This window comes from Oryzias latipes, chromosome 1 (assembly GCF_002234675.1).
Source record: "Oryzias latipes chromosome 1, ASM223467v1".
In the NCBI taxonomy this organism is placed as follows: Eukaryota; Metazoa; Chordata; class Actinopteri; order Beloniformes; family Adrianichthyidae; genus Oryzias; species Oryzias latipes.
Genome location: NC_019859.2, coordinates 24,084,667 through 24,098,670, shown reverse-complemented (window position 1 = coordinate 24,098,670; position 14,004 = coordinate 24,084,667). Strand labels below are relative to the sequence as shown.

The window sequence follows — 14,004 nt, the reverse complement described above, 5'->3', positions numbered from 1 at the left end:
GCATCAACAGGTATGTGTAACCCTTTTGTGCTATTTTCTAATCGGGAAGAGTTTTGGGGCATTATCTGAGCGCAGCACGTGTTAACGCCATATTGTGTTTTGAACAGTATAAATAAACATGACGAAGTTCCTCCGGTGTCTCGTAGCTTCCTGAGGGTACACAAAATAACACAACGCAGAGCATAGACGAGAAGCGGTTACACACACCTGGAAGAAAGTGTTCTCAGGAAAGTAGTTTGTTGTTTGTTGTTTACTTTATTAATAAAGACATTTATTTCTTAATAAACGGTCGACAGCAGTAATTTTACTTTAACACGTCTTATTGTCAAGAGTGATGCCTCGGAGCCACACCCATTTCCTTAACATTCACATAACTGAGGATGGCTACACTTTATTTCATAAGGTTTAATAAGCCCAACACATTAAATTTCCTGCACAAAAATGCTCATACGTTGAAATAAAAAAACAGAATTCATAAAAATGTTTTTATTCTGATGAGTTTATTGACAAAAGGTCAAAGTCAAATCAACAAAACTGGAAAGTGTTGCAGTGGCCCCCATATCTTCAAAAAATGTGCAGTCAAAGATGGTAAAAAAAAATGTTTATAAACCGTGCATTCATGAACTTAATAGTTTACATACATTGTTGATATATTTAAACCAAAGGCACTTCCACAAATTAGCAATGCTGACTAAAGTAACTGATGTGCTACAGGATTAAAAATAAATCACAGGTTCAGGCCACACGTAGCCATTGTCAAATATCTTTTTTTTAAAAGTGCATCATTATTAATAATCTTTTTACACCTTCACCCCTGTTTTACTGTAACCGTTCAAGTCAAGCAAATGCGAACTAAAGCACATCTTTGTCGACCTTGTTGATACTTACATGTTAACTTGAATGTCGACTTGAACATTTTGTGTCATTTTTAAAAGCAAAGGCAAATCCTGTGCAGATCATTGTCTTAGAAAGGTTATGAGAACAAAAAGCCGAGCAACTATATTCTGCAAACAAAGAAATAAAATCGTACATTCAGTAGCGTCAGCTTCGTCACGTTTAAACGAGTCAAAGGTTCACATAAACGGCTGTGGGTGAACTCTAATCATACATCACACACTGTCGCGTTTTCTCAGGTAAAACAAACTGTGGAATGCCACACTGTACTCATCTGTCAAGTGTCAGTCATTTGACCTTTGTCTTAAAGCTTGCTTTTTAAAAAGAGTTGCAGATATTAGATAGATGGATAGTTGTTAGTCACAAAAGCTTATTACATGTTGGCTTTCCTTCATCCAAAAATGTTTTGGACTTCATAATTTGCTATGATCAGCTTTGTCCTCATCAGTTAAATTCTAGATTTTTTTTTTTATTGTAAGTCAACGTTTTTGGTCGGACTGAATGTTCGCCTAAACTCAGGCGCATGTCAGCTAAGCAAAATGTTCTCCACCTGAAAACCCCAGTAAGCCTGGAGTGAGATATGCAGATGGCGAAAGTCCATAAGTGAGCCGTAGAAAGTGAGCAACATTAGCGCTACGCAATGTAATCACAAGTGGGAGATAGTACAAAATGAAGTAAATATTGGATAATCTCTTTAAATTGTTAAAATTGTATGGCAGAATATGTGATGGTCAGAGTCCATGGGCAAGTTTCATGTTGTTAGTGCAAGTTTTACGCAGCATCATCCCTTAAAGACCCTCTCCCATCATGTTTTGATCTAGTTTTAAAGCGTTCCCAGTGGTTTTATAATTAAGTTTATCCTGTTTTGAGCCCAAATTAAAAAAAAAAAAACTGTGTCATATCCTAGGACAAAGTTTCTGCAGAGCAGCAGTAATAGCAACCCAACTCCCCTTTCCCTCCCCATTGTGGAGCAGGGAGCTTGTGGCCCAACCAGCATATTTTCTATATTACCAATATGCTCTTTTTTTCAACAGCATTATTTAGTCTGCTTCTGGTTCATGATTTAAAGAAATAAAACAAAATTTAATTATTCCGTTTTAAGCTTAATTTCTGTATATCATCTATCATCAGAGAAATTTCAAAAGAAACAAATTAAGAATACCAAAAACACACTGTTTTATCAGAGTGGGTCTTTAACAAAGAGGTGCTGTGAGAAGATTGACATCCCAAATAGTTTCAGTCTCTTTAGTGGGAATCCAAAACAGTTCAAATGAATCTGTCTCATTTTTTACAAATTCAACCCCATCAAACAGAGATTGTGATTTATATCCCAGCGTGAAGCCCAGCCCATAGCCCAGGATTGGATCAAACATGGATTCAAGGATTCAAATGTTTAGTTTTTGACTCAGCTGTTTAACTCAAGATCACAATTTTTTCATTTGTGTTTTTGATTAAATATTGGTGCATTCGAACTCAATCAGATGTAATTGTGCAACAACAAATTAAAGATTAAGTTATTTTTAACTGATTGAACTATATATTTAATCATGTCTTGTCACTGCATTTTCTGAGTTTAAATAAAGTTCAGTTTTGTGCCAGGGAAAACAACCTCTCATGTTGTTACCATTTTTGTTGCTACAATTGTCCACAATAATTATTTAAATTTTAGCTTTTGATCAAATCTGACCTAAATTTAAAATTAGCTAAGAACTGAACTTCAGATTTAGCTGCCTTAATACATGTTTTATTTTTTAACCATTTAAGTAGAGGGATTCTGTAAATCAAAAATGAAAGAAATGATTGTGAAACAATCTTACCTGCCAATCTTCTGGTGTCAAGGACCAAAAATGACTAATCCTTGTAGCTTATGGCAGTCAGGATGTAGACAAAACTCTGATTATTCATAAGCACACATATTTTTCATGAACCAGCATGCATAACATGAAGCTTAACGCACGAAAGTGTGATAGGAAACAGTTTAAAAAAAAAAAAACAGAAGACTGATAGATTCTTTGCTCTACAAACAAACTAACCTACAGTAGCCGGTTTGTGTAAGAGTGGCCTTGAGGCGGCACCCACCCATGACAAAGGATCCATTTTCGTCCTCCTCACCTTTGCTGACAGGTTCAGTGCTCCACTTTCATTTTCTTCCCCCTTGTCCTCTGGTTTTCTCTCCATGATTCGACCCAAACCACTCAGCGCTCCAAACCCTAACATGGATGCAGCTGACAGTCCAAAGTGTAATAGCGTTGAGTCTGAAAGGCCGAGATGGGTCATGCTGTTGCCTATTTCCCCTCTAGCGGGAAAGTGGGGGATCCTGGGATGGCTTAAAGCTCCACCGTAGAAAAGAGCAGAGAGAGGAAATGATGTCCCAAGCAGGGCAGCCAGAGCTCCAGGAATAACGACCTGTCCCTCCTGAACACACGGCACCTCGGAGGCACTATGGAGCCCTATTCCCAGCCTGCTGGAGGTGCTTGATGAGGGTGCAACAAAGTGCCCATGTGCTTTGATGTGCTTTCGCAGGGAGCTGGGATCTGTATAGCGCTTGAGACAGCCAACCATCTTGCAACAGTAAGGCTTGTCTACATAATGTGTGCGAGTATGCTTGAAGCGATCACTGGAGTTGGAGTAGCGCTTGCTGCAGCCTTCATATGGGCAAATGTAGGGTTTTTCCCCTGAAGAGCAGAAACAGAAATGAGACCAAAAAATCAGCTTCATGCATGCTTAACATAGAGGGGGTCACGAGAGGTGCCAATGTTGTCAACTATCTAACACTTTTAAATTAGAAAACTTAAGTTTAATTTGGCATATGTTGTATGTTGTCGTATGTTTACATCCTAAAAATCCGGATATTCTGAAGTCAGTTCAATTTCATTAAACTTGATTGAATTAAATCATTTTAAGTGGGAAAATAGGTACAAATAGTGGCATAATTAAGATACATATTAAACTCAGAACAGAGACAGACAATTCTTCCATATGTTCAGCTTCTTTAAGTCATTTACCTGATGCTTCACTAATAAACAGACTAATAAAGGATATTTGGAAATTTGCTGCAAACATTGTAGGACGCGAGCTACTTCAAGATGTCCAATCTACTTTGTCAGCTATTTTTGGGCAGTTGTGCAGAAAACAGTAAGAAAAGAAAGTTGTGCATATAAGCCAAATATCTGGTCATTAACTTATTTTTTGAGTTATTAAATTGTTTAAGTGTCTGTGAAAATAGGATAATCAATATTGAGAAAATAATCACATTAAGATTTCTGTCTGAATACCTGAACGTGTATCTGCAAGTAAACGTGGGTCATCCATGCAAAACATGCACAACATGGACGAACCAGGTTGGCCCTGCAGACATCCACTGTTTCCTCCTCTGGAGTTTAGATGAAATACAGCAGCAATGGGTTTGCAGACATATTAGTGCCTACATTTGCAAAGCTGATGCTATGATCTGCAGGATCACTTTGTTTTTTTAGAACAGACTCAGAAATGTTCAAAGTAAAAGAAGTCTGCAAATTTTGTCATTACGTAGCCAAAATAAATTCGATAATTTACTTAAACATATCAGTTTGCAAATGTCTGGCTAATTCCAGTTATCCGATATTTGTGGGCATGGAAACTGGCTCACTTTCCAAAGTAACTCATTTGTACTCATTCTCCGACTCCACTTTCTGTTCCAATGATGCAAATAGGGTTTGACATGCTGCTACATCTCCTAAATAACCCAGTGAACTCCTTTTTCTTTTTCACTGTCAGTATCAAGTGATTGTTCTCGTCACAAAGGGGTCCGCCATTTCTCTGTACTCATTCTTGTTCTATTCTGAAGCACCCAGCAACTGTTAATTCATCTGAATATTTCTGCAGATGACAAGACTTCTACTGAGGTATACGTGTTGAAATTAAATGGTGATAGGACAGTGCCCTGTGTGTACAACAATGTCCTTTAAATTAGAACTGGAGAGAGAGTATAACAACTGTGCCTGTTGAAACACATTTCAGACACTGAATCCATTTTGGATAATACAAAAAAGTTGGTTACATTTTCCTTTCCTATGAACTCAAATGGTCAGTTTTTTTTGGTGAACTCACCAGTGTGTGAGCGGGTATGAATCTTCAGGTTCTCCAGACGTGAGAAGCTCTTGTTACAGGTGGGGCAATGGTGCGGCTTCTCATTGGTGTGTGTGCGGATGTGAATCAACATTTTGTACCTGTAACACAATTCAAAGTTACACACCTGCCATGTAATCATCCTGGACATAAGTACAAAAAAAGGGTTGTGTCTCATTAAAGAGAGCAGCCAAACCTAAAGCATACAGCATAGTGTATTGAAGGATGTTGCTCACCTTGACAACCTGTTTTGAAGGTGAAGTCAGTTTCTTTTTTGTTTATGCAGCTGGGAATTTTGTTTGGCCAGAAACTCTCAAGTTTAAGTTGATATTTGTTTATGCTGGCACAGCACTTGATCCAAAAGGAGGGCCGAGCAATGGCCCCCCTAGCTAAACTCCTCTGGAGCCGGATCTGATTTGAGCCTGAAGCTGTGTTAACACCGAACACGATTCGCGCAGCCATTTTGCGCCAGCCGCCTCTGATTCGCCGCGTGGCAAATTCTCTGCTCACCGCCTGTCAAAAAATGTCTTCAATAGCTTGAAGCCCCGGCCGTGTGTGGGAGGAGCTACCAGCTAATGTTTTTAGCCTCATCACTTCATGGAACGGAGTCTGTGTTCATCTAATTTACAAAGCATGGAAGACACGCATGATGTTGAGAGAGAGTTCTACAAAAACATTGGTAATGATCATGTCTCCATGTTTGGGTTCATGAGATTATTAGGAGTGTCTCCCAGTTCAGTGATCTTAACTCCCGTTGATGTGTCAGAAAGACACTGCATTTCCGTCTCTCTCTGCCAGAATTTGAAGGTCCCCGAAATGGTCAAAATAAAGGGAACCTTTTTTTGTTAGTAGTGTCTCGATGAAAATAAGAAAAATATCATCAAGTGTAGGAGGTTCGAGCAGGCTGCCTCTTGAATACCGCAACGGTTCTCTGTCTAGCCGCCAGCTCGCCTCCCAGGAACCGGCATAGTGACCGCGATTGTTCAGCTTCATGGGCCTTGCATAAGACTGTCTAAGGCAAAAGTGGGCAATCTATGGCCCACGGGCCTGAACCCTTTGTGGCCCACGAGTCGAAAAGTTTTCCCACCCCTGGTCTGGAGTGTACCCACCTTCTCCCAACAATAGCCAGGACGGGTTCCTGAAACCCTGCTGCTCCGAAAGGGATACAGGAGGTTAAGAAAATGGATGTAAGTTATGGAGATCTATAGGTCGATTCACTATATTGGGCGTGTTTTCTACCTGCTGTCACTGAAAACCTCACATGCCCAAAGTTAAGTCCCTGATTGGTTGACGCGACGTGGTGACCTCCCCAGAGTTCAGATCAATTTTTTTCTGGCCCACTGCAGCTGCCGCCCAGATCTCGCTGCACTGCTCAAATCGTTCTGCTGCCAGACCTTCGCACCATAGGACCTCAGATCGCCTGTACCATTGACTTAACATTGAAACTGGCCGCCTCTGCCGCAGCTTGAGAGAGGCCAGCCATCAAACCTTTACTACAACAGTAATTCTTATTTTCGGTACAGATTCCTGTAAAATGAAACTAATTAAAGTATACAACAAATCAGCTTTTAGTACGATGAGGAAAAGCTTTTTCCAATGTACTTTAATGAAAGTGTTTATTTCCCCCAAAAGCATCTTGTAATTTGACAACTTTTTTAAAGTTGACACAATCGTTTGATTTTTATTTTTTATCATTTCTTGAAAGGCCATATTAGATTTTTATTTACACACCAAACATTTTACACAAACTGTTAACTAGGTCTATATATTACATATTTATTAGTACAACCCATATGTCATTTAAAAGAAAACTTTTCTCGATAAGACGTGCTTAAAAAGAGGGTCAACCTTCGGTTTCTAAATGTCCTTCCAAGTTGAAGTAAAAAGGTTGCTCCTATATTAAATAGTACCTGGCATTGAAGCCCCTCCCATTGCGTGCACAGCCGTCCCACTGGCAGAAGTACCCAGAATCCTTTTCAGGCTTGACATGTGAGTCATTGATATGATCCACCAAATCCTGCAGCGACTCGAAAAGCATGTTACACTGAAGAAGAGATAGAGATGAAATTAATTTATTGAGTTCCAACATTAAATGAACACAGTTGATCTTGTGTAGCTTGTGCAGCTTCCCAAAAATTAGTTTTTCCTAAAATAAATTTCACAGTCTATAACTGCATTGTGCTTTGTTTGATTCAGTACCACTATTGAACAAATTAGTTGTTAAACATTTTAGGTGTCAAATGGCATTTAAAGTGAAGAAGTGGATAAAAAAGGAAATATGTATATATGTTTTAACTACTTTAACGTGGGACTACCATGTAAAAAATGGAAGAAAGAAAATCAGAAACAACAGATCATTTTTAAGCTTGTTATTTAATTTTATTAATATATGGTGAATACGGAGCCCGTGTCCTGACATTAAGATATAAAAATATATCTTGTTCCCACATATTAATATCTTGTTCCCACAGGTTATTATGTCGTTCGCACGAAATACTATTCCGTTCCCACAAGATACTATTGCGTTCCCTCAAAATACTATTCCATTCCCTCGAAATGATTAACTCGTGCGAACGCAATAATTATGTCGTTCGAACGCAATAATTAATCCGTTCGAACGCAGTAATTATTCACGTCATAAGACATACACGCGGATATGCTCTCTGTACGCCGGCAAAACTAAGCCGCTTTCAGCGGTAACTTCCGTGTCTCTGTGACCCATATTCGTTCAAAAAAGGAACATGAAAAACAAAAATGATCACTTTATTACTGTCTCAATGAATATAAGAAAAATATCAAAAGATTTATGATAACTAGGCTGCTTTGTCTTACGATAGCTCCTGCTAGGCTACTACTAGCGCCGCCGCAGAGCTCTCTGATGTATGCCGGCATTTGGGCAACTGGCTGGTCTATTGACAGACAGCTGATATGGTAGTTTAGGGTCGAATAGGAATAATAATATTCAGGACTTGTCTTTTATTAACTTTAGCAGTCAGTTGCTTTAGATACCAGCAGACATACAGACCAGCCAGTTGCCCAAATGCCGGCATACATCAGAGAGCTCTGCGGCGGAGCTAGTAGTAGCCTAGCAGGAGCTATCGTATGACAAAGCAGCCTAGTTATCATAAATCTTTTGATATTTTTCTTATATTCATTGAGACAGTAATAAAGTGATCATTTTTGTTTTTCATGTTCCTTTTTTGAACGAATATGGGTCACAGAGACACGGAAGTTACCGCTGAAAGCGGCTTAGTTTTGCCGGCGTACAGAGAGCATATCTGCGTGTATGACTTATGACGTGAATAATTACTGGGCTCGAACGGATTAATTATTGCGTTCGAACGACATAATTATTGCGTTCGCACGAGTTAATCATTTCGAGGGAACGGAATAGTATTTTGAGGGAACGCAATAGTATCTTGTGGGAACGGAATAGTATTTAGTGCGAACGACATAATAACCTGTGGGAACAAGATATTAATCTGTGGGAACAAGATACATTTTTATATCTTAATGTCAGGACACGGGCTCAGTAGGTGAACACTGTTAATGACTGTTTTTTTCACCCCCTTTTTTCCCTAATTTGCAGTCCTATTCCCCATCTCTAATATCTCTCACTCATCACTTTTACATCTGGTCTAACAAGACATGTATGTAAATATAAAATAAATAAAATTTAGCCTCAAATACAAAAGGGGTTTATACAAATATACACCTTGTGTGTTCACAGCTTTATAACCGATCTTAACAGTAAAATCTGTCCAACACAAGAGGCCTTCAGCTCTTATGTGTTTATTGAGCTACTGGACAGGACAAGTGAAAAAATGTTTTGTTTAACAAAAATACATTTTAACTCCTCTGATTTCATTAATAATTCAGTCAGGAAAAAGTAAACATAAGTGACTCTAAAAGCAATACCAAAAATGACCTGCAAAAAAGTTTCACTGTCTCTGTTTCTTAATTAAGTTACAAATTAATTATTATAAGGAATTAGGGGCATAAACAGAGGTCCTTTTTTTGGCTACACCCTGATAATCTTATAGAAAACTAACAAGTATTACAAAGTGTAAGTGTGATGATCTGGCCCACACAGACTGTTCATATGCATGAACATTTGATAGAAAGAGATTTTTTTTCCATTAGAATTAAAAGAACGATTTAAACCTACATTTTTATTAAATTGAAAAAAACTGGTTTCTGCTCAATGATAAACAATGAAAGTCAAAGTTGCTTTTTTTTCTTTGGGTGCAGTTTGGTATTTATTAACTGGCAGACGGGTTCAGGGCTTGCTATACAGCACCACTTATTGGCCAAAAAGAAACTGACAGGCACTGAGACTAGCAAATCAAGAAGCAAAAAAGTGATATTAAAGCATCTTTTTAAAAAAACTATTTTATCCTATTTTTGGGTAGCTTTGGTGTCCCTAATGTAATATAAATCGTAAAATTGATCACCCCCCACCCCCTTACCAGATATTGGTTTATTGCTTCTAGGTAACACTGTGCCACTAGAGTAGTAAAAACACCAGATAATCATCAATTGTATTGTATTTGAATTTTACAATATAATAAACCTGAAGTAACAAACAAACAACAAATAAACTATGTTAACATTTCATGAAACATGAAAAGAACATAATATTTCCAAAAACTTGTATTTATTAATCTATCAAAGGTTCATCATCTTTAGTGGTGTGGAATTTCAGGAAGCAGTTGCGATCAGGTGTAAAACAGATTTGTAAATTGTATTTTCTGCTCAAAAAAAGGAAAAACATATTAGAGATAAATAATTGCTATAGGACCAATGTGCATGCACACGCACACAATTACTATTCCAACTGTTCCACCACTGAACCCTGAGCTTATAACTGTCCCTCAAACCTGGTTCATGAATTAATTTCTCCACTTTCTCATTGTATTTATGAAACGTGGCTGTCCTCACTTTCTGAGGGAATCGCCCTCAATGAAAGTTTCCTAGGTCTCCTTCCAGAAAAAGTATTTATGTCCATTTCCTGTGACGGTGAACAACATTACATGCTTACAAACGCATATCTACACACACACACATGCTAACACATTATGTTTTCTAAAACACATTGACTATAGTGTGGCCTTGAGACAACGAATGGTAATAGTTTTACTTTATAAATATTTGTTTTAAGTAGAAAATACTTTTTCACATCCTAATGCACATTCATATATTTTAAAATTTAACATGTACATTAATGTAAACATGTAAAAAAGTATATTCGCTTTTTAAGACGTCTCTGTTGTAGCACAGCTTACAGAAAAGGACCCACTCCACCCATAATTACCACACCACTTTCAACTCATCATTCTATTGGACAGTAATATGACTTGTTTCATTTCTTGAGAAAAAAAAGTTCTTTATATTCAAATGGCCAATGGAGAGACATGAAATTTGGTTTGTTGCCTTGAGGCAACGCTACGCAGTAGAGGGTTAAAACAGACATTAGGCGGGGATAGTTGCACTGACCTTATTCCAGCGACAGGCCAGCTGTCCGTCATGCGACAGCTCTGGGGAAACTGTGTTTTCTCCCTGCTGAGTTATAAATGCAGGGGATGGAAAGCTGTAGCCCCTCTGTGGGCTTCCAACTGGCAGATAAAATGGATAACTGTGCTGAGAAGTTCCACTTTCCAGTCCAGGATGATATGCTGCATCCTGAAATAAACGATCGTGGACAGAAATGTCTGAGGTCACAGTCTAATAGCTGAGTTTTATCCTTCAGAGAGGAATTCTGCTCGTGACCCTGAAACTGTCACTGTTAGATGTAGTTCTGCATGAGTAACAGCAGTTATGAAAATAAAAAGACATTTTTGTTGAGAGAGTTTTTCAGTTGAAATACTTTTTAAAGAGATTAACTGCAGTAAAATAACTACATGCATTTGACAGAAAACCTAAGAAAGAAGCAGAAATGTTATTTAAAAAAATATGTTAAAATAAAAGGTTAATGAAATTTAGAAAAACACATTTAGAAAGGAAAGTGTAGAATTTAGTCAAAAATAATACATGTGGGATATTAATTGAAAATTGAGTTATATTGTTTTTCCTTTTTTAATTGGAAAATAAATTATAATCAATTTTTCTTTATTTGTTTATAAATTGAAGTAGTTAGTATTACTTTAACAGGAACTAAATTTTGCAACTGTCTCACAAGAGATGCTCATTAAGGCAGTAGTTAAAAGTTTGGTTAAATTAAAATTAAACAAAGAAAACTAAAGCAAAGGATTTCTGAGCTAAATAATGATTGTTATGGAAGATGCAGCTGTTTGTTTTAAAGATGCCTATAATGGAATTTGTGTGGTTTGTACCATAGAAGTGAAGGTGTTTTAATCTTGATGCAGTTTGTATGAAATACAAAAGATTGACTCCTCATTCTCCATGAATCACATGTAATTATTAGAAAGACCAGGTAAGTTTATGAAACAAACCAGGAAAACACAAACCAGTTTGCCATTTAAGCAATCAGACATTTCTCTTTTTTCTTAGATATGGAAATGTGAAAGAGTCCACTTTACAGATTCACACATTAAAACCAGAATTTCTTCTCCAAAATCTATTTTAAACTGCAGCCATCATTAACTGTGTTTTTTTTTCAGAGGACACTTATCAATGACATTGTAGAGGATGCTTCAATGTGTCAGTGTCAGTGTCCCTTACCCTCACAAAGAGATGTGGTTGAGGGCTGCTGCTGTTGGTGGGGGGCTCGAAGGGGGAAGAAGGGGTCAGGGGTGATGAGGGAGATGGCGAGAGGGAACTGGCATGGCGAGAAGAAGGGGACAGGCTGAGGTCCATCACTGAAGAAGTGAAGCAGGACCCGGGTCGCTCTTGAGATGGAGACTGGGAATCTATAAAGGAGATGATTAATAAAAATAAGAGGATGTTACATTTAGTTTATATTTTCCAAAACACTCTATTCATTTGGAGCCATCACAGGTCTAACCTGCCTTTGGATTACAGTGGCTGGGATAGTCCACTCTAGCATCCCCTTAACCCCCAAAATGGATTACCGGTAAATCGGTTTGAAAAATGGCTGGACAGACTGAAGTGAGGAAGAGGAAAATCTTCCATAAAAAAAATTCATTCATCTTCTTGACCGTTTTTCCCTTTCGGGGTCATGGGGTTGCCGGAGCCTATCCCGGCCACTTGGGCGTAGGCAAGGGATGCCCTGGACTGGTCGCCAGTCTGTCGCAGGGTAGAATATCCTCAATCACACATCCAATCACTCTCACACTCACACCTATGGACAATTTAGAGTTGCCAATCAACCTATGAAGCATGTTTTTGGATGGTGGGAGGAAGCCGGAGATCCCGGAGAAAACCCACGCATGCACAGGGAGATCGTGCAAACTCCACACAGAAATGTCCCCCATTGATGTTGTTTTTCATGTCCCCCAGCCAGGACTTGAACCGGGGGCCTTCTTGCTGTGAGGCAAGAGCGCTAACCACTGCGCCACCATTAAAAAGGGTAAAAATGTGGAAAAGTAAAAGAAACATTGCTTAAGAATTTCAGAAAACACAATGAGAACCAATTTAAACATTTTTCAGTGGTGGGTCATTAGGGCCTTCAAGGTTCATGTGATAATTATATTTTGTCCATGTGTACTCATTGAATCATTTCAAATGGTCTTTCCATCTCTTTTGTTGTGTTTATGATGGTTATGCTGCTTTCAGACAGACGTATTTTCATATTGGAGCATTTAACCGATCGCATGTCCTTTGTTGCCAGGCAGGGTCAGAGCTAAGGAGGCCTTCACGATCAGTTCTGAAGGCTCCCTAATGCAAAATCAATGTCAGACATTCATTTCTTTTGACCAATCAGATTTTGAGGTGGTGTTAGCAGCGCCTTCTAGCAGGCTTTGGCAATGTCACAGTATTCAGACCTTCTGATTGGACAAAAGTTTCAGGAATACAGGGAAAATGTCCCACATGCAGCCTTGGCCCATTTGACACAGAGCACTTTTTGATCTGTCTCGGTTCAAAACAGAGCTGACTGTAATGTACATGGATGATTTAGCAGGAAAATCTCCCACTGATCTCCTTGACATTCTTTATCAGAAAAATCTGAGTGAGAGGATGAAGCAGCCGTACAGATGTGTGTGTTTGGTGCTGTCCATCCTCGTGTCCACTGTGTCTGTCTAACAGACATTTTTGGCTCTAAAGCGAATTCAAACCTACGCAGAAACACAACTGGACAGACTCGGCTCTCAGCACTGGCCTACCAGCTCAGTGGCCTTGTGGTAGTGTCTGGCCTGTGACTGGAAGAGTTCAAATCCAGGCCGAGTCATGCCAAAGACTAAAAATGGGACCCAATGCCTCCCTGCTTGGATTGAGGGGGTTAAACCGCTGAATGGTTCCAGAGGCCAGATGTGTCTGCAGCTCACCGCTCCCCCAGGGGATTGGTCAAATGCGGAGAACAAATTTCACACACCTAGGTGTGTGACAGCTAATGGGACTTTAACTTTGATGGCAATAGAAAAGGACTTCTTGACGGAACTAAAGCACTATAATCTACATGACAGGTGATCGAACTGTTTTTAAGGAAAGAGAGGAGGATGGATTTGGTCTTCAAATAATACAATTTTTTGATGAGTGAAATTATAAATATCATGATAAAAAATATTCCAAATGTATGTGGTTATTTTCAGTGTTTTTTGCAGGATGTAGTTGCAAAACAACATTTGTTTTCCGCTTTGTTTATTCAGCAACATTTATTGTGGCTACAGCAATTTTCAACGTGCAATGCAAAATTTGTTTCTGCATCGTAAAATGATTCGTGAGGGGTTGGGTGATTCAGATGTACCACTACTGAAGGCCCAGGTAATGCACAGTCCCCCACTGATATTTTTAAATGTTGGTTCTCTGTCTTGGCTCCAGTTTCTTTCAGCCTCATTTCATTTCAGTTGCACACTCCTTTGCCTCTAGGAAACAAATGTGTGAACAATCTATTTAATTCTATTTAAAGAGTCAGCATTTGCCACA

General features: G+C 38.7%; 1 protein-coding gene across 1 annotated transcript in view; it reads right to left on the bottom strand.

Annotated features, from left to right (window-relative positions):
- Nucleotides 1-479: 479 nt before the first annotated feature.
- LOC101159893 (zinc finger protein GLIS2) overlaps nucleotides 480-14,004 on the bottom strand; it is a 36,864-nt gene continuing 23,339 nt past the window's right edge. Inside the window, exons 3-7 of the mRNA XM_023958813.1 lie at nucleotides 11,683-11,870; nucleotides 10,498-10,683; nucleotides 6,912-7,045; nucleotides 4,984-5,102; nucleotides 480-3,569 (exon numbers count right to left, since the gene is read on the bottom strand). Of these exons, the coding sequence (XP_023814581.1) occupies nucleotides 2,923-3,569; nucleotides 4,984-5,102; nucleotides 6,912-7,045; nucleotides 10,498-10,683; nucleotides 11,683-11,870 (1,274 nt within the window). The 3' untranslated portion in view covers nucleotides 480-2,922. The remainder of the gene's footprint in view (nucleotides 3,570-4,983; nucleotides 5,103-6,911; nucleotides 7,046-10,497; nucleotides 10,684-11,682; nucleotides 11,871-14,004) is intronic.